The sequence below is a fragment of the Excalfactoria chinensis genome, chromosome 3 (assembly GCF_039878825.1).
Source record: "Excalfactoria chinensis isolate bCotChi1 chromosome 3, bCotChi1.hap2, whole genome shotgun sequence".
NCBI classification, from domain to species: Eukaryota; Metazoa; Chordata; class Aves; order Galliformes; family Phasianidae; genus Excalfactoria; species Excalfactoria chinensis.
In genome coordinates this window covers 66342839-66370391 of record NC_092827.1, presented here as the reverse complement: position 1 = coordinate 66370391, position 27553 = coordinate 66342839, and the positions used below count along the sequence as shown (strand labels likewise).

The window sequence follows — 27553 nt, the reverse complement described above, 5'->3', positions numbered from 1 at the left end:
TACATGTATGTTACTTTTATTTTATTAGATAGAACTTTATTTTTCTAGTAGTATTTCATGTCTTACCCAAGTGTTTGTTATGAAAATGATGGTATTGGGATATTTTTCTTTTTTTAAGTATAGTCATCTGAGAAATGTCAATGTTGAAAGAGTTGGAGCATGTAGAATGCTTATATTTTTTTCATATCATTTCATAGTGAGAAATATATTTTTCTATATAATAAGACCTTTCTTATTTTTAATTAAATATTTAATTGGTTTTGATGTCCTGAATAGTCTTTTGTTAATACTTGTAAGTTTAAGAAATTGATTTTTGACTTAGGTTCCCACTATTTGAAAAAAAAGAGAAAGGTTTGACTTTCAGATGCTGTTGGAGAACACATGACTTCTTTGCTTAGTAGTAGTAAAGCGAGGTTCAGAAAATACCTAGAAAGTATTTTTCTTCTTAATCACCTTTTCTTTTGAAAAGAGAGAATAACTGGTAGCTGTGGACACTTAGATTAGTCTATTTTGATTCTATTGATTGTACTTGATGGACATGCTAGACTGGCGAAGGTGATAGTTTTAGTTTTATGTGGAAATCTGAGACAGCATCTACAGTGCTTTTTGTTAGAATTCGAAGCTTCTTCTAAAACCCAGCACTGTATTATTATTGACACGTCACATTCAGATATCTTAGTTGCTCCAGGGAAATCCTCTGATATCTCAGAGCAAGTGGTGTCAGGCATTCTTTAGAAAGGACCCTTTTCTCCCTCATCAATACATATAGAAGAGTGATAGCTGATGGGTGCTAAAGATGTGCCTACCCTCAACACTATTAAATGTGCCCATGAGATAGATCACTCACAATGCGCCTGAAGGTTTTTCCTTGGATTGTGAACAAGATTTCTATCCCCTCCCACCCCCTCCCTTTTAAATTTAATTAGGTTATTTCTGCTGATATGAAATGCTTGTATTTAGTTTTGAGCGGGAAGCTGCCTTTCAGGAATGTTATTACAAGAGGGTGAATGCTGCCATTATTAATGACTTCTCAAGCCACATAAAAGAACAATCATTTATGTGCACCTGCTAGCCAGTTTGTTTCAGATCTTTAGATATATCCAAATGCAAGTTGTGTATGTTTTATAGCTAGTAAATATAAAATCTAAGCATAAAATAGGCAACTACAGAATTCACGAGTGAATGATGAAAAAAGTTCCTTAGAACAGTATTTTTGTTAGTTCAAAGTTTAGAGAAGTTCCTACTTGATATTATTTAAGGAGGGATATTATGCAAAGGGGCAGTTTACTTCTTTCCTTTTCTCAGTCTTTCAGAGTAGCTGATCATAATTGTGATTTGTATTTACAAGGAGGCATTAAAAATTGCCACTGCTTAGCTTAACTATATGTCTATATATATATATGTATGTAATTTCACATTAGGAAGCTCTTCAGTGATTATTAATTCGTTTTACTACAGGAGTGAAAAGCACCATGAAAGATCAACCACTGGTTTTTCATAATAAAATTAAGTCATCTGGTTATACAGCTGCACCACAGTGAGTAGATACGCTTGTATTGTATCTGTTTTACTGGGATCTGATATTATACCATGTAATAGAGATGGATAATCTCACCACTGTGAAATTGGTGACCCATGAAAAATAGATATGATTTTAACAATCACAGTCCTTTTAAAAACATGTTGTAAGTTTTCACAGCTTTTGATCAGTGATCAACTGTTTTTGTCTTAAAATGAAAATTTGTGTACATTTGCATAGTGTCTGTTTCTAAATACTATGTCACTTAAACACAGTTAGTTCTTTCTTTTGTTCTATGCATAGGGAGCATTCTAAGATCAACCTAGGAAGAAGTATGCAATTTATTTCCTCTTGACCATTTTTTGAGATGGGCCATGTTACAATTTTACATATAACCTCACTTTATTGGTATGGTGTTATTTTTGAAGAACTTTCAGGATTTTTTTATTTTTTTTTTTTAAATTTTTATTTTTTATTAGGAGCTTCTAAGATCACTTGAGGAAGTTTTCTGTAGCCTTGCCTGTTCTTTGCTTGCATTTAAAGGCTTATCTTTGGATGGAGAACTCACACTCAGATGGAATGAGTAGTGTTGTGTTAGTGTTCCCCACAGGAATGGAGAGTTGGTCAGTGTCTCAGAGCTCTGGGTAGATCATAGAGTATGATATACATTATATTTTGGTATAGATTATTCTGGACTGTACCATCCTTGTGTAGAATGATTGTTAGAACAGAATTAGAATGGTGCATGAGAAGTAACCCTTACTTTGAATGCAAGTGAGTATTGAAACTGAGAAATCAAGAACCAGCTTTTACCTATGAGCAATAGATTTCTTTTAATTGATCTGAGGGAAAGTCTGCTTATGTTTACATCTTTAGACTGCAACTGGTTGCTGTGGTTTTTATGTTCTGAGAACAACCATCAGAGTCTGGGACCTCAAAATAGACTCAATCATTTTGAAATGATGAACCTGTTATTGCTGATTTCTGAATGTGTTATTTGTGTTCCTAATTCTGTGAATATACAGACTGTCGTCTTTTCTCTCCATTTTCTCTCAACCTAAAAGCCTGGATAAGATAGGATGAATACAGGCACTGGACTTGTAGTTTAAGAAAGTTCTATTCATCCCATTCCTAATTCCATATCATAGAATTTCCTTGTTTAATCAAAGCCACTACTTAAGCATCCCTCGAGAACACGACTGAAATGGTCCCCAGCAATAGATAAAAGTTTCAGAGGAAACTAAATTTGGCTTAAGGGCATCTATGAATTTTCTCCTGCGTCTCTTGTATCTTGTTTGTTTCTTTGCTTCTCAGTTGAAGGAACTTCTGGTTGTGATGATGTGTGCAATCATTGCGATGATGTGTGGGGTAGATGAAAAACTTTCATTTATTCTATCCTACTGTGTTCACGGTGGAATATCCCGAATTGCTTTTGAATGTGGTGTCAGACTTCTCCCTTAACCAAAAAAATCTCCCCTGTGTTTTCCTGAAGTTTCAGGCATGTGAAGGATAAACTGTTGAAACACAGTGTTAAAATGCTCTGCAAAATGGAGTGTCTTTCACACTTCAGAGTGCTCTGAACACAGCTCAAGCTCTTTCAGGTTTTGCTAAGAAATGTCTCAGTTTTTGATATATGTTATGCTGCTACTACTAAAATATTTAGAACTGTGTTTGCTAAGCATCATTTCCAGAGAGTCTAGACTCCATGTTTTTTTCAGGGAATGTAGCTGAGAAACCTATTATAACTTTGCTCAGATATGGCAAAGACCATCTAGGGGAAAACTGTTTTGACACCAGTTGTTCCATTTGGTTTGTGTTTATGGTAAAAATTTTTCCAGTAAATTGGTACTGCTATATGAAGGAACTGTGTCGCATGTGTTGGCTTTATGTTTTGCTAACTCAGACCTTACTCTCCCATTTCGGCTGTTCAATTTTCTTTCAAAATCTTTATTAGGCATTCTGTCTTCTTGAAGCTCGTCTTGTTTATTCAGTCTGCAGGAAGAAGTACCCGAATACTTCATGTTAGTGGATTTTGGCCTTCAGAATGTGCAGTCCAACAAATAACACATGGAAAACAAAACTTTAGCTACAAACAAGAATATTGTAGATCACTACAAAGTTATCTTTTTATCATTCAGCATGTGCATTGTCTTACCTACAGACAGTATGCATGAACAGTAAGAAGGAACTAGGATTGTTTTTTGTTTGGAAAAAAGGAAGTCCCAACAAAAAAAAAAAAAACAAAAAAACCTGCTTATCTCATGGAACAAAGAATGTTTTATATAGTAGAGTCTCTGTTCTTTTTTGTAGAATGACCATGTTTTCTCCAAATACTAACCTGAAGAAAAATAAGGTATCAAAGTGCAAAACCAGCTTTAAATGGTAGGTAACATAGCAACTATTTTGAGGGAGGAACAAATTTAAATGAATTCTATCAGAAATATGTTTTGTAACTGCTTCTCTCATAACTTTAGTAAGGAGCTTCTGTGGAACTAAAACACATTATAAATTTGTTATAAAATGACTATAGCAAGTGATTCAGATCTTAACCTGCCATTCTAATAAGAAAAATAGCTGAATGTGGCAAAGTGAGTTTTAGTGATCAGTGTCCTACTTATGTTTATATATGGGAATCTTTTTCATATTGCTTATTCTTACAAGCAAGGTAGTTTGCATTTTTAATTCATTTCACTATTATGAAATTATTGTGTAATTTAAGAAATTTGATTTTTTAAATATTTTTCTAAAATGCCATGTTAATTCTTTATTTCATAAATTAATAATAGTTGCTGATGCGAGTAATTTAAGTTTGATAATTTGTAATTTATTCTGTTGTTTATTCTAGATTTAGCATAAATTCTTCAAGGAATATATACACAAAACTATTTATATACACAAATTCTTCATACATAAATTCTTCAGGGAATATATACACAAAACTCTGCAAGCAATATTTATTTCATTATTGAAATGGCAACAAACAAGGCTTAGAAGTCTCAATATTTTTGCTCTCCTTTCCTTTTCCTTTTTTAATTATTTTTTATTTTTCTTAAGTACAAGTAAAGAATATCCACTGGAAAGTTCTCCTCCAGTCATCTTTGAGGCAGAAATATCCGTTAGCCTTGAACCAACTAGAATTTGTTGCATTCAGTATTCTGGTATGTATAGTTTCATTAAATGTACTATTGTGTCCTTGTGGAGACAGAATAACAAAATTTGTGTGATGTTGTTTATAAAAGCTGTGGTTTTCCTAGAAAAGTCTGGCATCTGCTGCTTGGTCATCATCTTTTAACTTGCAAAACCATGCAAGCTGCTAATACATGTCAAAGGATTCTTATTCTCCTTTGATTTTCTATCTTGTTTTCTTGTGGCCCCATTCTATCACTTTTCCATTACAGCTTCATAATTAGTGGTCTAACACTTTCCTTCACTAAGGAAGTTCATCTTCTGAGTCATTTACTTGGTGTCATTAGGATGCGTTAGAAGCTGAAGTTCTGTTTCGAAAGAATCAGAATACTCCCCCTTTTTGTTTTTTTAAATGCTTTGGAGAAGCAATTCTTGTCATAGCTTTTGTCATTTTCAGTCCAAGTAAATGTTACACAGGATCAAGTGTATATATACATGCTGCAAACTACAGAATATATAAAGTATTTAAAAACATGTATCTTTGTAAGTATTTTGGGTACCAGAACAACTTTCATCTTCAAGAAATATGTATGGGAAATTGGTAATCACAGCCTGAACCTCTGATTAATCAGCTGAGGCAAGTGTCGGGTCAGCTGTGGGAGCACAGGTGAGAGTAATTTAGCTGTGCTCCAGGAAGGGGTGGAGCTTGACTCCACCTCCTCTAGACCTCATTTAAGGGCTGACCACCACCAAGACAGCATCTCTTGGAGATTGCTCCTTGTTGGAGGTTGCTTCAGTGCTTCCCAGCAGATTCAAGGCTTCCATATGGGTGAGTTTTTCCTGTAAATAACCTTTTGGATATTTACTACCATCTTTATGTTATTGTCACTGTACAAAATAAAAGTAAGCTAAATGCAGTCTCTGACTTTCTAGAGCACACTGCAACGCTAAGTGATCCTTAGAGGCCTGTAAGAAATTATTTTTATGGCCCATAAAGGAGATCAGTTGTGGAGAGCTTACATTTTGCAATGGTGAGCTTCAAACTTAGCAGTCAGATCTCATGCTGAAGATATGAACTGTCAAAACCTTTGAAAAAAATAGGGAGACTTCTGCAGAAGAGCACTACCCTACAGCTTAAAGACTATGGGGAGTATGAGGTGTGTTAGAGTACTATGGTTAGGCTGCGGTTGACTTGATGATCTTTCAGGTCTCTTTCAACCTGAGTAATTCTATGATTCTGTGATTTCTTTGAGTATTTTACTCAGAACTAGTTATCTTATTTTTGAGAAGAAAATATTTTAGGTCATTATTTAGTGTGTTTAATTACTGATATCTGAAGAAAAAGTCAACTGAAATATTGCTGGTGAGATAAAATCAAAACGTAGCACTTTGTCAATATAGTAGGCTGATGTATTTAATAATTAGTAAGATAGAAGAAGATTCTGGAATGCTTTTTTTATATCATAGTTGTGTCCTCCATTTTGCATCTGATTTTTTTTTTAAGATTAACTTATAGTATATGGTTCTCTTATCCATTTCTATTTTTATTAACTGTTTGGAAAAAATGCAGTGGGGAATTCTGAATCAGCAAGGTGGGTGGTTCTTGTTTAGTGGAGAATTTATTGGCGAATCAATGGTCAAATGGTCAAGCATGATGCATTCTGTCACCCTTTCCTCATGTGCTCAGGATAGTTTATGATGTTGATAAGAAATCCTTCACTTTTAAGGACTAATCCAGGATGACTACTACGTGCTGGTATGTATGGTAAGGGGATATAACTTTAAAGTTGACAATATTTGAAAAATGAGTTTAAGTCAGGAAATGTTTACGACTGCTAAAAATTTATACACATAAAATTTGTAGCACTCCTATATAAAGTAAATTTCTGCCATGTGATGTGTAGGTGTTGCGAGAATATGTCAGGAACAGAAGAAATGGTGTATAAATTCATACTAAATTTTGCAGTATGAGTTTGTGATGTTCAAGCAAAAAAATTGTTAGATGTGAAATGAATACTTCGGTTTTTTTTTGTTGTTTGTTTGTTTTTGTTTGTTTTTTTTTGTAGTGGCATATGTAATTTTTATGAATAAAAGGATAGAACCTTATTTCCTTGTTGCTTTCAAACATAAATAATCAGAATCTTTTTATAGGGGATGGAAATTACCTGGCCTGTGGGCTGGCTAACAAGACTGTACTGATATTCAACTCTGATCTCACCGATACACATCATGTTTTTGGAGGTAAATTTCTGAATTACATTAGTAAAGAATAGTATATAATTGAGTTTAACATGAAGTGTCATGTTAACGAACAGATTTCACTTACATCACCCTCAAAAGAATGGGAGTGAGAAATGCTTTTGATTCAGGAAGTATAAGTTAATACTCTGATGAGTTAAGTTTGTTTGGTATTTTAAAACTTGTTATTTATTTTAATTGAGAAATGAAAAGAAAAACTTTTTTTTTAATACAGCAGCATTAACACTTGGGAACCTATAATCAGGAGGGGAGTAAACTCTTTGAAAGGGCAGATAATAGCAGGACAAGGGGAAATGGATGTAAGTTGAAAGAGGGAAGATTTAGGTTGGATGTCAGGGGAAGCTCTTTACTAGGAGAGTGGTGAGGTTCTGGAACAGGCTGCCAGGGAGGTTGTGACTTGCATTTTGCTGATTATTAAAAATGTATTTATAATGCATAGAAGAGAAGAGATAACTTCGTTGCTCTAAGCCTACTATTTTCAGCTTTGTTCCCCAAAGCTCTCAATTAAAGTAGCTGTACATTCCAATCAGTGTTGACTCCTCAGGTGACTGTGTTCTGTTACAAAGTACAGGTGATGTTGATCAGCTTTAGAAGGGTTACACCCAGCTTGGACCATTCTGAGGAACTCTTCTTACAAAACCAGCTAATGTGCTTTGGGATAGGGGAACCCTGTGCAAAGTCTATTTTGAAGCTTACTGGCCTACTGCAAGCCAGCTGATGTTTTCTTCACTACTCTTTGGGATACTGGGGACCTGAAGTCTTAGGTTCTTATTCAAACTTCCAAATTTTCTTAAAGTTTCTCATGTTCTTTATTTTATTTTTTGTAATTCTCATAGTGGTAATTCAAAGCTTCCAAGTGATTTTACAAAACCAAAGCCCTCACATAAAGTTTTGCATTGGGAGTAAAGTAAGTACTTACCTAGTACCTATGCAGGTTATTTATTTATTTCCTGAACTTTCTGCTTGTTTTTATTATTTGGTAATTAAAATATCTTCTTTATAAGTACCCTTTTGCAGATGTACATTACCATAGAAGATATTAATTGCTGGCTGTAGCAGAAATGCTATCACAGCTTGAAGCAGTGATTGAACACCTGGTGGGAATTCAGGGCCAACCCAGGGGAGTTCAGGTGTATGCAATGTACCTGAGTGACCAGAACGGGTGGAGACAGGGTCTACCCCTTCCCAGACCTTACTTAAGGGTTGGAAGTGGAGGCAAGGGTATTTCTTGCTAGAGATCCCTGCCTATCTGAGGTTTTCTGAGTGTAAAGAGGTTTTGCTTGCTTCTTTCTTTCTATGTCTGTATTTGTTGCATTTGAGCATATTCTTGTTTGCTGTAGCCTGGGACTTTGCCACTTCACTATCACTTCTGTGTTTTCCACTGTATTACAGCTGGCTTAAATCTGTTGGTCTTAATCTAAATTAGAATTAAAATATTTGATATGGAACTTCATTTGACTGATAAGAAAATATGCACTAGAGGGCAGTATGAGCACTTTCAATGTTTTAAGATCGTATGAAGTAAATTAGTTTTCATATGGACAAACTAGGAACATAATACAGACTGAAGTTTGTTAGTTTTAACATTTTCTTATTTTCTGATCAGTATAAGCTTGGACACAGTTATTAGTTTTAGCTTCTGGTGATGTTTCTGACTTTTGAAGTTCATTCTTCATAGTTTTCTAATCTTGTTTTTTCCTGTTTGATATCAAAGTGGGAAAGTCTGACTCTTGTAGAGGCTATTTGCAATTAAAATTTTAAGTTATCACCTGTAATGTGATTCATCTTAGAGAATATGCCCTATTTGGAGAGACTGAAGGAACTGGGGCTGTTTAGTCTGGGGAAGAGCAGGCTGAGGGGGAGTCCTTATTGCTCTCTTCCAATACTTAGAAGGTGCTTACAGTGAGAGCAGGGTTGGTCTCTTCTCACTGGTGACAGGACAAGGGGAAATGGCCTCAAGTTGCACCAGGGGAAGTTTAGTTTAAATATCAGGAAAAACTTCTCTGCAGAAAGGGTGGTTAAGCGCTGGAATATGGTTGAGTCACCATTCCAGGATGTGTGTAAAAACTGGATGTGGTGCAGGGACGTGATTTAGTGGCAGGTTGTTAGGGTGGTATGGTTAGGTTGTGGTTGAACCTGATGATCTTCAAGGTCTATTCCAACCTTTCTATTCCAACCAATTATATGATTCTGTCACCAACAACAAGAGGATGAAGCCATATGAAGCTATTTCCTAAATATGCTTGTCTGGGTAGTCTTATTCAGAATGTCATTTGGTCTAATTCACATCAGAACAAATCTTTTGTGGACAGTAGAGGCTTGATTAGAAGAATTAGAACTTGAGAGTCAGGCTTCTGTTTTCTGTGGAGTATTTTTTTATTTTTTATTTTTCCCATGTTTTAGAATAATTGTAATACTGTATTTTTAATAACAATTCCATACAAGCCCCTCTTTTACTAATGGAATCAATATCCTACATATATATGAGGTTTCAGGTAGAATAGATTGATATTTCTCTGTCCCTATTTAATTTTGTGTACTTCAGTTATTAATGAGAGATAGTTTTCCATGGATTTTGGTGGGGGAGAGGAAGTCAGTCCAGCCATATGAAGCCTATATTTAAATATATTAAAACAGCATGATTAATTCTGGAGAAATGCAAGAAACAGGGTTTATGGTATTTCCGTTATTATTTTTACTAGGTCATGATGGTGTAGTTAATTCTGTTGACTGGAGTCATGACAAGAAGTGGATAGTTTCTGCATCGGATGATAGAACTGTAAGGGTCTGGTCAGTCTGCAAGAATGAAGCTGCCCTAATTCTGGTAATTAGAAACTCCTGTTAGTTTAGTTCACAGAAGATGCTACTTTGCACTTTGATCTAATTTCATTTTAATGGTTCTGTAGGAGGAACATATGGACTGATTTCTAGAGCTACTGACTGGTAGTCATTTGAGCTGATATTATGATCTACATGGTCTTCATCGCCTTCAGATTAGGCTTTTGTCATGACAATCTGGAAAAAAGTCCAATAGCCAACTCTAGTGGATGTGTCAGGAAGTTTTGATTTTAATGTCTACTATGTATTTTCTGTTTGCATTGGCTCAGCTCTGCTTGTCTTCATATAGTCTATTCCACAGTTCACATGGAAGTTTAGACTCAACTGTGTTGGATTCAATTGACTACAGCTACTCTTAAATTTACTGCCAGCTAATTTAAGCAAAATGAAAACTTTGTTTTGAAATTAATAGACTTCAAAAATAGGGAGGGCAACTATGTAGTAGGTTAACTTTTTGGCATATGGTTAGTTTAACAGGGGAATTGTGCTTTAGCACAGAAGATGTTTAATGTCTTAGAATCCATTCTTAATAACATATCTTGCATTTCAGGGAAAAGAGATGTTCCACAGGTCTGTAGGCTTTGCACAATTTTATTTTATGGATACATTTATATTGCTGTGTTGCGGAGCTGAGTTTCATCTATTAAGTTTCCATCTTGATGCAACAAAGGATGACCTAAGAAGGTGAGTTAAATCCTCATCAGCAGAGCAGTGAAAATACATGAAACTCCTTTTACTGTTTGATCTGGGATTTTATTGGGGGGTGGGGGGGTGGTGAGGTGGGATGGAGGGCTGTCTTAGGAACAGTATTTAGATGAAAGAGCTGAACAAGCTAATTGCAAAAATTTCTTTGTTCCCTCATAATGAGGGGGTGGGGGAAGGGGAAGGAGTTGTCAGTTTTTATACTGTGTGCTCTTTTTGGGTGCAAATACTGTTTTACCATTAGTTTTAATAATCTGGGACTTCCTGTAGTTTACTTTCTACTTATTTACATGAGTATCCTAAGTTATGATTGTGTGGCTTCTGCAATTCCTCTTCTCTTGGGAATATTTTTAAGTGCATTTTCTTTCAGGGGCTCCAACATGCTGCAAATGTTTTCTTCATTTTCTGTCGAATGGAAGTGGATTGCTTTGATTTTTTTTTTTAATGACTTTTGATCTACTGTGTCTAATTATCTTATTAATGTTTTTTTTTGTCCACTTCTTTCTTCATTTGGTAGCATCCTTCCATGTACTTTTTACTAACTGCTTACCTAATCATTAATTTGCTCTTCTTTTCTGACATGGAATCAGGTTTTTCTGTTTAATCTGTCTGTTATACCTTTTTTTGATGTTTGTTCACAATTGCAGCCAAATTGTCCTTGTATCTTTTTACCAGGTTTTCTGTTCTTCACTTGTCGGTTTTTCAGCAGTACTGCTGTCTAAGATATTTTATTACATCCAAATATATATGTACTTATATATGCATGTGTTTAAACACAGTTGTATTTAAAAAGAAAATAAGAATCTCTTCAAGGTTAGTTTCTCTTATTAACACTACAGGTTTTTCAGAAGATTGTCATACTGAATTAAGATTATGGCATTGAAATCTATTAGTTGATATTGTGAATAGTGTGATATTAAGCAGTATTGAGCCTCATTCACAGATGGGGAAGCCTTGCCAGTTTCCTTGGATGTTTAGCCACTATTCAGGCTTAAACACTCTTTGAACTTTTCTGGATGAAGTTGATCTGCTTGTTTTTACTGTTAATCCGGAAGTACTTGTGATCCTGTAACTTCCATTTCTTGTCAAAATCCTTAATGGAGGATGTGCTCTGGCCTTTAGTTATACTATCTCAGCAATATATTGTAATAGGAATGCACACAGACACATACAGCACTTAGACTGGAAAATCAAATTCAAAGGAATACAGTTTCCTGCTTTCATTTTATTGTATATATGTTACGTTAGAAAGATAAAACTATTGCAGGGGGGAAGAAGGATGGGAAATGAGGAGTTGGAAAGCAAATAATGAAATTGAAGGTGGAAGTCAGGAAACGTTATTCCTGTGCCCAGTTTTGCTGTAAATCTATTCAGAGTGAGCTAGTAATTCCAGAAAACAGGCAAATCACCTGTGCTATCCTTAACATTTAACATTTATACAGGCAATATTGAAGGAACTTAGAAAAAGAAGACAGAAAATAATAAACTGTTCTTTTGTACCCTTTCCTCTTCTTATTTTGTTTTTAAGATTTAGTTTAAAATGTTTTTTACTTCTGTTTTCTGGTCTTAGGCCTCCCAGAGGAATGTATCCAGTAACAGTAAGAAATTCCATAGTGTCAGATGGATGTGAGCGATCTTTAATCTAGCTAGTTCAGATGTTAGAGGTATTATGGAATGTGTTGCAGTTGTAGAATCCACCTCAACAGTTTTGGAAGGACTTGAACACTGAGCTTTCATCATGTACTGTGTTTCTCCAATTGTTTTGTTAGAAGCATGTAATATCCTGGTTTAAAGCTGTTAATGTGTGTAGAGTTGTGCTTATACCAGCATTTTTGTTACTGCCATGCTTTCAGTATTCCTTGATGGATTAAAGTAAACTCAAAAATATGCAATTAGGCTCTCCAGGATATTAGTGTAATGCCAGAAGACTGAACATATAATTGTAGACATTACAACAAATCCACAAACTGGTCTGAGGCTTGATTATATGTGTCGATTAAAGAAACCAAAAAAACGGTACTGGAGGTTAATTTGCTTTGACATTTTCTTGTGGCTTCCCTCCAGTTCATTTCCCAGCATTTCTTTTATGAAACACTGTGTCATTTCTTTTGTTTCTCACAACTTTTAATTTTGCCTTCTGAGTCAAGTTTGGAAGAGTGCTTGAATGGAGCTGATTCAAGGAGATGCTGGATCTTACCCCCAGAGCATGTTTTATATCTTTAATTAGAAGAGCATGATTGTACCATCTGGCTCACCAATGGATTGCCACCACATTTTGGATGGGAGACAATACAATGACAAATCTTATCAATGTTTCTCTGCAGAATTTTAAAAACTCTTAGTTAGTATTAATTAGCTACGTGTTACAACAATTTATTTAAAAGTTTAAATGCTGGTTGGGTTTCAAAACTGGAATCGAGAAGCAGAAGTAAGAAAATGTTCTTTATAAATGTCATAGAGGATATTTATTGCGGTTCTGGGAATAGAATCCGAATTTCTTGATTTCTACATCTGATTAATCTCAATGTTTCACAACCTAGGCAGATTTCTTTGCATTCTTCGAAATTTCTAACCAGTGAATTTCCACTGTTGTCAGCAGTTGTGCCTGCTGAAGTGAGGTGTAGCTGTTTTGTGTTTAATTTTTTTGAAAGCTTTTAATTATCTTTACTTTGTATATGAATTTGAGCAAAACAAAAGCTAATTGTCTTGTATCTAGTTTCATGCCTTGTTTTCAAAAGGAGCCTTTTGAAAGGAGTTTAAAAGAAATTAAATTGCATTCAAGTAACAGAAGCATTACTCCTTAAAGCCATTGTATACTATAATGCCTACTATGATGAAATGTGAAGTATTCTTAATGTTGTTTTTTTTTTTTTTTAAAATAAATGAGTGATGCTCTTCTGAAAACAACTGTATCTCCAATATATGGTGGATATAAGACATTAAAACTGAGACACTTAAGACTTATCAGTTTCTAATGATTGAAGGCATTAAAGGAGTATAGAGTTGTAATTTGGATTACATAAAAACTATAATTTTATGATTGTCAGCTGAGGTTATGTGTTATCTCCAGGTGCATAGACCTGGAGACCTGGGAAAAAAATGAAGTAAGAAGATACTTGGCAGCCCTCTTTGGTTTTCCTTATAAGATTTTTGTTGACTTGGGATAGTGATGCAATTTAGACCTGTTTATGTTACAATAGTCACTTCAATTTTCATGTGATCTGGAGTTTTGCCTGTATGTGCTTCCCATTCTAAGCTTTCATCAGTGCTGTGTTTTCTAGGTCTTGTCTTAGTGTGTTCTAATATCTGAAAACAGGATCACAACTTAGCAATAGGACTAGAGGGAATCATCTCAAGTTTTGCTGTGGAAGCTCAGGTTGGCAGAAGTTGGCACAGGCTGCTGAGGGATGTGGTTGAGTTTCTGTCCCTGAGGGTGTTCAAGAAACATTTAGATGCAACACTAAGGGACATGGTTTAGTGGGCAATATTGCTAGTAGGTAGATGTTTGAGCTAGGTGACCTTAAAGGTCTTTTCCAGTCTTGGTGATTCTCTGAATTGACTTTGACAGCCAGTTGGAAATTCTACAAAGGAAGTGTCTTTGCTAATGGCAAGCCATCAAATTTATCTAGGGAAACTGGCCAGACTGGAATTCTTAACCATATTGCATATGACTTTACTTTCATTATTCATTTTTGGTGGGTTGGAAAAAAAAGTTTCTTTGAAAGTTTCTTTATTTTTTTTTACTGTAAAGTTTTTTCTTTGTATACTCTTCACTACTTTATATAAGCATTACAGTTCCTGTTGACCTTTACTGGATTAATTCCTCTGAATTATTCAACAAGCCCCTTGTAATATTTGTAGCAATCTTTTATACAGTAAACTGGAAATTATATTAACTGGAAACATAGGTTGTTGAAGTTTAGGGAAAGTTCCACCTATGTATTTATTATTGAGTTGTGTTCTTACAAGTTAGAAGTAGATGCTGTTCAAGCTTTTATGTGATCTGAATTACATAATAACCTTCTTCAGTGGCTGATTACCTGCCTTCTGTGTTGGATTTAATTCTTAGCTTATGACTAACAATTTGTTTTCATTGCTTTAAGATATAACCTGTAAGAGTCAAGAAGTAGTGTAGAGTGTCCAGCTCAGTGTCCCCACAATGCCTGGCTTAATTTCAATTGACTTGTACTTTGAATTGAGTGTGTATAAGTATGTGTAGTAAATTCAGTTAACTCAGAGCAATTATTTGGGAACTACTGAAATGCTTCATTGAATCCCTTCTAGTAGGGTAAATTAACCAGGAGGAAGTTTGATGCTGCATTCATTAGATTGTTTTTGTTACATAAGTCAGCTTGTTTAAAATTAGCTTGGGTGTCTTTTGTCAAGTATGGTGGTAAATCAGTTATTCTTATGACTAGAAGTTCATATCACTAGCATTTATTTGATATTTTTTGTAGATACAAACGGAAAAGTGTTTGCAAATTGGTACAAAAATTTCCCATGGCTTCAACAGTGGAGATCACCAGCCTTTCAGCAGTAAATGATTTCTACTCTTGTATCCTTCAGAAAATTCCTATTTTCTTCTTGGAATTTTGTATCTAATGACATGGCAGGAACTTCAGTGAAAGTAATTAGCATTTGAATTTTTTCTATCAGTGTTGATATCATATTTTTGGGATATTGAATTTAAGCCTCAGAATTGCTTTTTTTGTTTTGTAAGGCACTAAATACAACAAAGCCTTTACCTGTTTTTTGTTTTTTTTAGATCAGTTTAACTTTAACACAGAGAATTTTACAGATATTGTACTTACAGCTGGCAGCAACCGAGCACTGGAAGTTTTTGATCTCAACGCAGGCCGCAGCACAGCAGTGATACCAGAAGTTCATACTAGAGCAGTCCATCAGATCTGTCAAAACAAGGTATATATAGTACTGAATATCTATAACAGCAGTTGTACGTCAGCAGAGAAAATTGCAGATTGTGTAATTAACCATCATCATTAGATTTTGTGTTGGAGATGGATAGGGGTGTAATTTTATGTGATAGAGGCATATCCACACACAAGATCTCATTCATTCTCTAGTTGGAAGCGTGGAGTTGTAATAATTGCTGAACAAGCCTGCTAGCAAAGCAGCGTGTCTTAAACTTTGCAATCCTTGGGCCAGACTGTAGTACTGCTGTTAGTAGGATTTATTAACTGTAAACATTTGAAATGTTTCTAGACTTCTAGTTATTTTTATAGCTGTTAACACTTGTCACATTTTTGACTTGTACTTCTAACGTGCTGTTTAGAAAATTGAATGCTTTTTCTTACTGATTTGTTGCAGTGTTTATGTCGATGCTATTTAACTTTCACATGGAATTTTGATCCCTCAAAATATTTAATGACTAAGAGGAAACAAGTTTAACATTTAGTTCTTGCATGGGGAAATAGTGCTGTAAAATTCTAATGATTCTTATAACTTATTTTATCATGACCTCTGTGTTATTTTACCTGGAACCAAAATTGTTTTATATGCTGTTCTGAGAGTATTATGCTGGGGGCATGTATACTCCTAATAGTCTTCTCCTCATATGCAACAGAGAAGTTAATAATTTATACGTTAAATAATTATTTGGTATTAAAAAAAAACCAACAACAGTAATACAGAACAAACAAAACATACACACAAAAACCCAACAAAAAAAAAAACAAAACACCCAAAGAGAATAATAAAATATTTTATGTTACAGTAAACAGCTATTTTCAGAGCAAATTGTCATTGCCTAAAGTTGTTCTCATGCAGGGTTTGAAGTGTACTGTGTAGCCCTGTGCAAAAGGGCTTCTTGCAAACAGAGGTGATTATAAGATCCTTGGCTGTGAGAGAGATGGGAGAGGGGGAGGAGCCTTGTGTGTTTCTTGACCCAAAAGATTAGATGCAGGGGAAAAAGAGTTTGGAAATAAGACAAATAAGAGTTTTAATCACAGTATTATCTGACTAGGAGTTCATTGTTCTTAGGAAACTGTGAATCTTGCTTTTTTTTTTTTTCTTCTGTTTTAAATTTTCTTCTGTAAAGTAGCCACAAAATAACCTTAAGCTGATAAATGTATTTTGTTTGCTCTTTTATTACTTAAAACTAAATTACAGAATGTACAACTTAGTCAACATATAAATGAATGATGGGTTCATCTTACTAATTCTGTGAGTATTATGTGACCTTTTAGGTTTGTTGTCTTATGTCTTATGCAAGTGTTCTATAAAGTTGAATATGAAGTCATCTGGTTTATTCAGGGACTTTGGAAATGAGAAAAAAATTGCTCGGTATTGCAGTGGAGAGGATCACTTCAAAAACAAAAAAGAAAAAGGCAAAACAACAAAACTTGAAAGATTGATTGGAACATTTGGAAATTTTATGTTCCTGTACATGATAGAATGTCTACTGTGTTAGGTTTTCTGTGTTGATTCTTTTCCATTTGGAAGGCCCTTATTACTGTGGGTTTAAAACAGTTCCTTATTACTACTTTTGTATAACACTTTGTGGGTTTTCTTGTGAGATGTGATCTGGTAAAGCACTTAAAATTCTGCTAACTATTTCAGTGCTATTTGTAACACATATAAAGTTTTGGCTTTTCTTTTTGCTTGGTCAGCTGAGTGGCTTCAGGTTATTTAATCAAGAAAAACTTTAAAGCTGTGGACAAGTGTTCTCTTGGGAGAAAAACTAGAGGCGTGTGGTATAGCAAAGAAAATTCCTCATTTTGGAGGAAAACTATAGATCAAGGTTCTCAGTTATTTTTTTCAGTTACATAAAATTAATACTTCAGCTAAGGCCATTGGAAAATTACACCATCAGCTATCTTGTTACATTAGTGTAATTGTTTAGAGTGCATATAAATTGGTGCATTTGGTTTAAGGTAACACGCTGAAATATCTTGTAGGCTTACACAATTATGCAAAATGCTGTATGTAAACTATTTCCTGTTTGAAATGTAAAACATACTGGAATCGAAGTCTGTAACTACCTCTAGCTGTTGGAGGTGGATGGTGCAGAAGAAGCAGATCTATGGAGCGAAGTAGTTTTAAGGCTCGAGTGTACAAACCATAATATTTATGGAGACTTTTGTCTGGACTAGACCAACTTTAGCCTTGTGAACTGAATGCTCACTAATGGTTGCAATGCATTAGGTGTGTTCTTGAAGTGTTTTTTTTCTTTCTGTTTAGCTTTGTGCAAGAGTATATCAGTCTCCATGTTCTGTGGTTGCTATTGTATGCAATCTGAACAGGAGTAAATGGGGATATCAGATTATTATTTTTTTAAATTACATGAAGAATTCTATTCAGGCTTTTATAAAACACTAGTGAAGGTGTGGTTTGATTATGATTTGCTTATCTGTTCCATATGTAGGACATTCTAATAACATACAGAACCAGCATAACATTCAGTTCTTGCCGGGTGCTTACTTAAGCTTACTTTATCATTTGGAATATCTTCTTAGGCATCAGGCTGTCTGCTGTAAGTGCTATCCTGAATCTTCTTCCAGAACAGCATAGCAGGAAATATTGCAAATATGTATACTCATATGCAAGACTGTACCAATGGTTATAAATCATCTCTTAGAGGGTGATGCAGTGCTAATTTTTTATTGGAATCCATTTTAACAGATGTGGATCCTGTTTCCTTTTAGAATTTTATAACTTTGAATATGAAAGTATGTTTATGTGATAATGAGTGGGAGTAAAAATTAACTAAACTTCTCATATTATTTGTATGTGCTCTAACATGCCATCAAATCAGTATTTCTTTAAAGGTACTCTCATGTTGTATGTGATGGAGCAGAAATGTGGAATCACTTTAGACCACTGTTTAAAGGAACACTCAAACGATAAAATGTCAAATCTAAGAATTTGTTGCTCTACTCCCTTGTCTAACTTTGTTAATCATCTTCTCTGGTCTGTTAGATGAAATTAATGTGGAAGTTTCCTTTAAGAATCAGGAAATCGTTATCTTGTTGCAGTCTCAAAGTCTGCAGTAATGGCAATGAAGCCAAAGAATAATTACTTACAGTTATTCCTCTTAAAGTCTGCCCCAAATAATGTGGGTAAAACCATTAAGTTCACAGCACCTCATCCTCCTCAAATTCTCTAATGACTGTAGATTAAATACATGGAATTTTTGCTCTCATTGGCTAGCAAATTCCTTCATCTCTTTTCAGGCAAATTGCGAATTGGGTGGTGGTTCTGCCCATTTGTACTGGCTCTTTCCATTCCATGGAGATGAAAGCAGTAGTAGCAGCCAGTTGGAGCTTTCAGATTCTCAACTGATCCCTCTTTGCCAACCACTGTGATGTTTGTGCTGCCTTAAGCTTGCAGCCAGTATGCCACAGTTTCAGGATGACCTGTAGCTGAAGTCTGCTTCTCTGATCCAGTGTCACTTGTAGAAATGAACTGATCAAGCCTATTTCATCCTATAGTTCCAGAGATTTTTCTGTAACATATGAAGAGGTCATTTTAGTGCTACACTTATAGATCTGTGCCAAGTTTTTAGTATTTTTTGAAGAAAACCACTATAAGGGAAAGAGGAAACTGGGCAAAATCATAACAGATAAAAATTCACATGGAGAAGTTATTCTACGTAGCATAGTTACTAGCTGGTGTTTATATGTTTGTAATACTAGTGCAAATCACTTTCCAGCTGTCTCCTTGTTGAGATTAGTAGAGGGATTTAATATTTGATTGCAATGCAGATTACAGTCTTAGTTCAGTATCCAAAATAGCGAAACTTAGGTACTGAAGTCCAGGAGAGGAAATCACAAATGGCATACATGACCAGACTCTGGAAGCTTGGTATATACTCAACTAAATTACTTGCAGAACTTTACACTGCTTGTTTTGAAACTCTTCATTTAAGAAACTCTTTATTTAATTGAGCATTCTAATGCCTATTATTCAAAACTTTGTTGTTTTTTTTTTGCTTCCTTAACAAAGCCTTTTGGCACTGAATTGCCCTAAAGTCCTCAAGGCATGCCATATGATTATGATAGAAAGCTCATCTGTGTTCACTTTATTAATGCTAGAACAATTTATATCTGAATTAAGCATCCTTTCTAAAGAGTTTTAAGCTTATGTCATGAATATAAACTTCTAAACCTACTGTGACTCCAATTCAAGTATTGTTTTTTTTTATAAACTTCACTTTTATACCACTTGCACTTTCCATTTTGCTCCCCATATTCACTAAACATTCTTCTTTGACTGCATCTTTATCTTCTTGTCAAGTCCCTACTACTGGTTGAACAGGAGTTGCACTATATTTACTTTCAGAACAGATGTGTATGCCACTTTACATAATTACCTTTCTGCCTTGGATTTGTTAGCTAATTACTCATTTACAAATATGCTGTGGAAACGTAGTTATGAGACCTTTAGTTCTCCATCACGTTTGAACTGTGGAGCAGATTAAAAATTTCTGGATGAAAATTTAGTAGGCAGTAACATAAATTTCATTAGGAAATTGGGGTAATTACATGATTCTTGAAGATGTGGTGGCAATATTGTTGCAGATTCATAAAGTAGATAAGCTTTCAGAGCATTTACTCAGGAAATGGGTGTTGAAAGCTCCTCCGCTTTAGGACAGTGATGGAAGTCATATCCTTTTCAGTGGTAGAGAATAAGCTGATGTTGAGGACTCTCCACTCTTAACTTGTGCTATGGGATGGGGAGCAGGCTTCAGAAAGAGAGGAAGGAAAGTATGCTGTAGCACAGAGGAAATAGCATCCACCTGAGGGAGGATAGTTCTGGTTTCTAGCCTTTACTCTCAATACTCTCTAAACTGTCTTTAGTGCAAACTGTTACTAGACCCTAGTGATGCCTTTAAGCTTCTTCCTAAACAGTGAGAAAACATTGCTATTCTGATTGTGACAACTTCACTTTAACCAGCAGTCTTTAGTCAGCTTATACCAACCCGAAAAGGTGTACATCCTAAACAAATATGTTTATTTACATTTCTGTAAGTTCTTTTCCAAACAGTATTTATTGACCTGATATTTTTGTTTTATATGGAAGATTACCTAAAGAAAACTGATCAATGATGATTGCGAAAGTATTACTTGATTTTTCATGGTTCCTACTATAACCATGAATATTTTGCTTTCATAGTAAATTGTAGGTATTGTAGTAAAAAATAAATACTGGTTTGAAATCTCAAAAACAGGAACAAAATTTTGATTTTACAGGCTTATGAGATACAGAAATAAATGGCAATTTGTCATCAGAGTACAGAGATTTGAAGCTTTAGTGTTAATAACACATTTGTGTTCCTGCAGAACACACTCTGAATGGGAGGCCAGCATCATCATCCTCAAGTATGCTGATATTATGTTCTTGTAGCAAGCACAATTATAAATTACATTACTTTTCACAGAGAAAGGCTTCTTCTGCCCAGAAGATGGTTTCAAACCATCCATTTACTCACAAGGATATGATGTAAAAGTTGAAAAATGTAATAGGTAAACCAGGAGTTATATAGTATTTGAACACAGTGAGCTGATTCTTTTTCTCTGATGATAAACATATTTGTTTTGCGTTTGCTTGAAGGGTATGGACTGTTTGGATGATTCTGGTGGTGTTGATATGTAATCATTGAATGAAATAGAGATTCTATTGAACTTTGTTCAATTTGGAGACAAATTTTATTTGGAAGTTGCTATTTAGTTATGCTAGAGAGAAGCTGAGAAAAGATTGCAGAGGGGAATGAGGAAGATGATGGGGTGTAAACAAGTGATTTATCTGTCAGAAGAAATTAATATAGTTTACAGAATATGCTACTAATTTGCATTTTTGAGTAACTCATAAATTAATGAAAACCATAAAGGGGTAAATAACATTCAGCTTGCTTATTATTCCAACTAATGTATGTTAAATTTTTGGTAGCGGTGGTTGTTTTCTACATCAATATTTAACATTAACTGTAGTTTGAACCTGGAAGTATAGTTTAGATTGAGAAAGTGTTTTACTGTCAAAACTTCATAGCAGGAAAGGAACTAATATTTTCTTCATGTTGTACTGTTACTGTTTCAAAAATTAAAGGTGTAGTGTGCAAAGTAAATATGTAAATTTCTGGAGAAGTCTCTGTGTTACACTCAGTCATCACTGCTGACTCTAAAAACAGATAAGGAGTATATTTCCAAAGCACATTTTTAAAGCAAACAAAAAACCAAAAAAACTCTGTAACTTAATGAACACCATCCTTAGGAGAAATACTGCCTTTCTCTTTTACGAGTTGTTAGCTCTTGGTTTTTTATTTTTTTTATACATAATAGATACACTGAGCTTATGTGATAATGTGTTGACCCCTACTTTGTTGGGAAGTCAGTGGCAAATGCATTTCAGCTCATTTGTTAGAGCAGGCTGTGGTAATCTATAGCTTAGGAAGTGAAAACTCCCTTTAGTCCGAGTGCCCAACTTTGTCTTGCAGTTTGGGCGATTCTGTTGACTGAATTCTGGAGAACTTTCCACCCATATGCCAGTTTCTGTTAGAAGATTCCTGGCAGTTGAGCACTGATTGCGGGAAATGGCCTTGAGGTTTCCCTGATGAATTCAGCCAAATCAAGAATGTGAATGGCAGGGGAAGGAAAGGAAGAGTTCCAACTGTTTATATTTAGTTCCCTGGAGAAAGAAGGTTTTAGCCAGTAAAAAGGTCAAGGTTTGCCAATGTGAATTAAAAAAAAAAAAAAAGAAAAAAATTAAAATCAGAGGTTTAAAGATATCCTGGATATAAGTATTTAAAGGTTTGAATCTCAATTCAGTCATGGTGTGAATGAGTGCAATTACTACTGAAACAAAGCCCCCACCTATGCCAGGGCTAAACTTGGTTTATAGCTAAACACTTGACTAATTCTGGTTATCTGTATCATGTAGTTTGACATTGTCAAGGTAATTAATTCCTTGAAGTTTTCTGTTTTTACTTGTTCCTCGCCTAGACAGTAATAATATCTGCAGTTTGAAAAAAGGAATTTCAAACTAGAAGTTGTGAAAATAATCTCTTCTTGCATTGCATGTGTGTTCTTTACTGTGAAAACAAAATTGATTAGTTATTCTATGAATGTTACAGTCTTCTAATTAACTGTTGGAGTTTATAATTTGGGGTTGAGTGGCCATGGGCTGTTTCATGTTTTGGTAACTGATCAATATTTTGGCCATGTCTGGAAGAAGGTGTAGAATATTTAGTTTGAAATGCTGTTGACCAATACTAATTCCTGGAATTTTATTTATTTATTTTCCTTCAGTAAAAAGAGAATCTTGAAAATTTTTTGTTTCTTTTGGCCTCAACCTTCTGGTAGTCAGCTCTTCTGGGCTTTTCTCTCCCTGACATGCATGCACACCTGACTCCTAAGCTACTTCTCCTGCTCACTGGCTAGTCCTACTTGAAGTTTGCAAGGGATCATATGCTTACTTATGCACCCTCAGTTGCTTGTACTTCAGACCCCTGACTCCTATTACCGTGGTCCAGCTTCAGCTGCTGTCATTTAATTTCACTCATTCCAATCTCTCCAGTTGTTGGCACCTTAATCAACAGGCCACCTGATCTGTGCTAGCACTTCAGTTGATGCTACCCAGACCCTCACTTACTCCAGGACACATAGGCCCATAAAGTCTTGTGCAATCACATGTTCTTCCCCTACATCCATAATTAACCCATACTCATAGGCAGTTATCACTGTCAATCTGTGTGGTACTACAGAGATTCCTTTTGTTTCATTTTTGGTAGGTGTCACCCCTGGTTCAAAGAGCTTGTGGCTGTCCTGGAAAGAAGACAATGCTCTGCTTTTCTAATGAGATTGTAGGGGTTTGTCCATTTTCCAGTGTTCCTCCATACTCCTTTGTGTTTGTGCAGAAAAGCTTTTTGTCTAATAATCTAACAAAATACTTTGTATTTATTCACGAGTGATCTAATATTTAGCACTACAACAATTGTTATTTGAAATTAATTTTTATATTTACAGGGATCAGCCTTCAGCACTCAGAAACCTGAAGCTTACAACCTTTTCATGACCACAGCTGTAGGTGATGGCATCAAGCTCTGGGATTTAAGAACTCTCAAGTAAGACTGAATTAGGTATCTTGGGATAGAAGGGCATTCTTTTATTGTCATACTTGCTGTGGAATTGAACCTTTAGATTTCTACTCCTTGGTCGCTCAGTTGTAGTTACTTATGTGTAAATCATTAAATAATAAAGATCTTTCACCTATACTTTACATACATTAATATCTAATTATATGTATAAAATAGAATATTGAACTGGATGCTAATGTTATTTCCAAAGCAGCATATCATTACTGCTACGGAAGATATCATTTATGATCTAGCTTTTAAAATACAAATGCAATTGTAACAACATTATTATAAATCATCTTGTATAAATATTATAAATCATGTTGTATAAATATGCATAATACTTTATGATAATCTCAGAATAAGATGCTGCACTTTTCAAAAAAGCTTATAATGCACATGGGAAACCTATGGGACAGAGGGAGTGTGGTAGGTAAGAATGCTACACAGTAAAGGAAATACTTAGGACAACATCTTTATGCTGGTTAAAAGAACTGTATTTAAAAGGAAAGTGATTTGGATGGGGAAGATGCTCAAATATGGAAGAATAATATTTATTGTGAGTATGTAAACATCAAAGGAATTAAAAATATTTTTTTCTACTAGTGAATTTTCTATTTAGGAAATGCTTAATGGTTGTTTCAATTATTTTCATCTTTATGTGGTAAGGATGCATTAAGCCTATAGGGGGCACATGTGTTCTTGCCAAAAGCATTACTGTATTACCTGTACTAAATGTCAGAAAATAATGAAACTAGAGAATGCGGAGGTTGGAATCTGTTACCTTCTTATGTTTTTCTAATAAGCTCCCTTAACTCTGTTGCTAGAAGAGTAATGAAAAAGTAAATAGCTTTTCACAGATCACTTATCTGTCTCTTCATTTCAAAATACTTATGAGTAGAGCAGGTGAATGGTAAAATAGTTAAAGTGTAAAATCTGGGCAATCAATTAAATAGGTCTTGGGAAGAAAGGTATAATTTATGTATGTTCTTGCTTTGTATTTAATTTGGCAAAGTCAGTATATTCTAGTGTCTGCTGAGTTCTGTTAGTCAAACTTTCTTTTTAAAGATTATTCAAGTTTTTAATGACCCATATTTTTGGGGTATGCATTGGGTATTGTGTGCATATATGTGTTTGTTTCTCGTTATACAGTGATCAATGATGATAACTATTGTAGATAAAAAAAAAATAGAGAAAATAAATCACTTTTCTTGCTTGTAACTATTTTGGGGAAAGTAACTCAATTTTTAAAAATGAATTTTTCTCTCATTCCTCTGGCCAGAGGTTAAAACTTCTATATTTTAAAATCAATTCTTGAGTTCTCATAAGGGAAGAAAGCTGTTCACTTTTTCCTAATGTGTTCACCAGGTGTTTTACACATAAATAATTTTGAACTGGCTGAGTTTGGAAAGCTCTATCTGAACTTGGAAAAGGTCTCCACTGAAGTGTTAGGTCTACTATACAGTTACACGTACTGAAAACTTCTTGCTTTTCTGTTTATAGGTCTTGTCCAATCAAATCCAGTCCATTCCTTACACATACAGAAGAGATTAATTCCTAAACAATCTTGTGGCGGGCCAATTTCTTTTATCTCTTCTATCTTAAAGTTATTGATTTGTGAAGTTGGTGCATCTGCCATTAGTGTTTTGAGTAGTCCCTCTGGAATCACCTCTTTTTTTTCTGCTTTGGGTTTGCCAGAGTAAAGTTTGTTCACTGAAATCTTTATCCAGTGTTTTTGAGGTACAGAAAAGGTAATTCCACCTTTTAATGTGTACTGTTTGCAACACTGTGTGTAGTAACATCAACTTCAAGGTCTCAACTTTTTGTTGATTTTGTTCTAAATGTTTAGGAAACCATGTTGAAAACTTCTTATTTTGTTTTCTTACTGCCTTTTTCTTTGGATCCTTTATCTTATTCTCCATTTTTCATTTTCTGACATAGTTTGCTGATATGCATTACTTTAATCATAATTGACTGAGGAATCATGAATGCTCAGGTTTGTTTTTTAAGCCTTGCTTTGAGTAAATCTTTAGACATTTTATCCTGACCTACAGCTTTATAGACTTTGAACATATTAAGGTTTTTTTCCTTTTCTATTTTTTTCTGAGTTTCACATGATTTTTTTCCTTTTTTTCTTTCCCACTTGGTTTGTATTATCAAGCTTCTTTTTTTCTCGCACTGTGAAAATTCATTTATTTTGTCCTTTCTCTGGTCTTGAAGTTGGTGAGAGTGTTGTTGCACCTTCAACTTCATCATCCTTACTGGATAAAGCTGTGAATTCATCTGTCTCTTTCAGTACTGGTGGTTTGGAAGCATTCCAGTGCTGCTTAGGAGAGTGCCAGAAAGTCTTATGAGTTCCTCTGAAGGTGGTACAAGAAAAGGCATTTTAACTTTCTGATGTTGCCAGCCAACCTCACACAGCCAGGTCATCTTGCCAATAAATGAGAGAATCTTGGACACTACTAGTGATGTTTGGACTTGCTCAGACTCCTGCTTCATTTACTTTTAAATGTGTGGATTTTTAAAGTTACATCTGAAGCTTGTGAACATTTTTATACTTCTCCTGCATTCTTCTCCTCACTTATAACCATAGCTAAGAAAAGCTCCAGACAATCTAGAAAGCAACATAAAACACTAAGGAGCTGAGGTTAAATCTATTTGGAAGAACCCCCAACTTTGGCTACTGTTCTTTCAGGTTACTGTAATGAAGTATCAGGCTTTATAAATGCATGTAATGGGGTAAGATAATGACTTTTGATCAGCTGTGAAAAGCATATTAAATCTGTCTTTTGTCCAAACAGTGGCTAGATGGATAAAAAGTGAAATTATTTATCTATAGTCTAAGTTAGATGCAGTGAACACAGAAGTTGAACTCCTATTATATCTCAGTTTAATTGAGAAGAATTTTAGAGTTATCAGTTATGTGTGTTCAGTTTTGGGCACCTCAGTATGAAAAGGACATGGAGGTACTGGAGCAGGTCCAGAGGAAGGCAACAAGGCTTACAAAGGGCTTGGAAAATCATCCATGTGAGGAGAGGCTGAGGGAGCTGGGGCTGTTTAGTCTGGGGAAAAGGAGGCTGACGGGAGACCTTATTGCTCTCTTCCAGTATCTAAAAGGTGCTTGCAGTGGAGAGTGGGGCAGGTCTCTTCTCACTGGTGACAGGATGAGGGAAAATGGCCTCAAGTTGCACCAGGGTAAGTTTTGGTTGGATGTTAGGAAACACTTCTTTATAGAGGGGGTGAATAGGGGTAAACGGAGGGAATAGGCTCCCCAGGGAGGTGGTTGACTCACCATCATTGGATGTGTTAAGAGCCGTTTGGTTGTGGTGCTCAGAGATACGATTTAGTGGAGGGTTGCTAGAGTTAGGGTACTATGACTAGGCTAAGGTTGGACTTGATTATCTTTGAGGTCTTTTCCAACCTGGGTAATTCTATGATTCTGTAATCAGCAAAAGGATCGCCAAGAGTCAGACAAACATTTGATGACCAGGAGTTTGCATCTTAAATTTTTCTAAAGAATTTAAGTCCTCTTTGTGAATTAACATTGCCCATAAGACACAAACACTTTATCATTTTGTCTTTATCCATTTATCTCCTTCTACTGAATGTATTTCAGAAGCATTACAACTTCTCTTGGAGTCAGGAGTCTAGCACTGATTCATGTATCTGTACCTGTTGCCTTTACCATTTAATGTTCATCTTTAAGTCTTTATTGGAATGACAGCAGTTGTCAGGTCCAAATATAGTTTAAGCCTTCATATCTACCAGTCCTGTCTGTTTTTAGTAACTAGTGCGTTTCATGAAAACTGAGAGTGGTGAGAGGCAGATTTCTACATCTTGTTGCTGTAAAATCAACACTTTAAAACATAGAAACTTTAAAATTAGGGAAAATTCCATTCTGTTACACAATAAAACCATAACTGCAAATAGCGGACTAGACTGAATAGCAGCTGATTCCTTATATTCATCATTTAAGTTTCATGTGACAGTTTTTACTTGTTTTACCCTTCTTTTTTTTT

At 35.0% G+C, this 27553-nt stretch overlaps 1 protein-coding gene across 3 annotated transcripts in view; it reads left to right on the top strand.

Annotated features, from left to right (window-relative positions):
* WDR27 (WD repeat domain 27) overlaps positions 1-27553 on the top strand; it is a 90748-nt gene that overhangs the window by 10572 nt on the left and 52623 nt on the right. For 2 of the 3 annotated variants that reach the window (XM_072332356.1, XM_072332355.1), the window contains 9 exons: positions 1459-1537; positions 3830-3901; positions 4574-4677; positions 6797-6886; positions 9607-9728; positions 10293-10426; positions 14902-14999; positions 15243-15364; positions 23425-23522. In XM_072332356.1, the coding sequence (XP_072188457.1) occupies positions 1459-1537; positions 3830-3901; positions 4574-4677; positions 6797-6886; positions 9607-9728; positions 10293-10426; positions 14902-14999; positions 15243-15364; positions 23425-23522 (919 nt within the window). Of the gene's footprint in view, positions 1-1458; positions 1538-3829; positions 3902-4573; positions 4678-6796; positions 6887-9606; positions 9729-10292; positions 10427-10814; positions 13344-14901; positions 15000-15242; positions 15365-23424; positions 23523-27553 lie in introns of those variants that run through there. The other variant, XM_072332357.1, reaches the window with a different exon arrangement.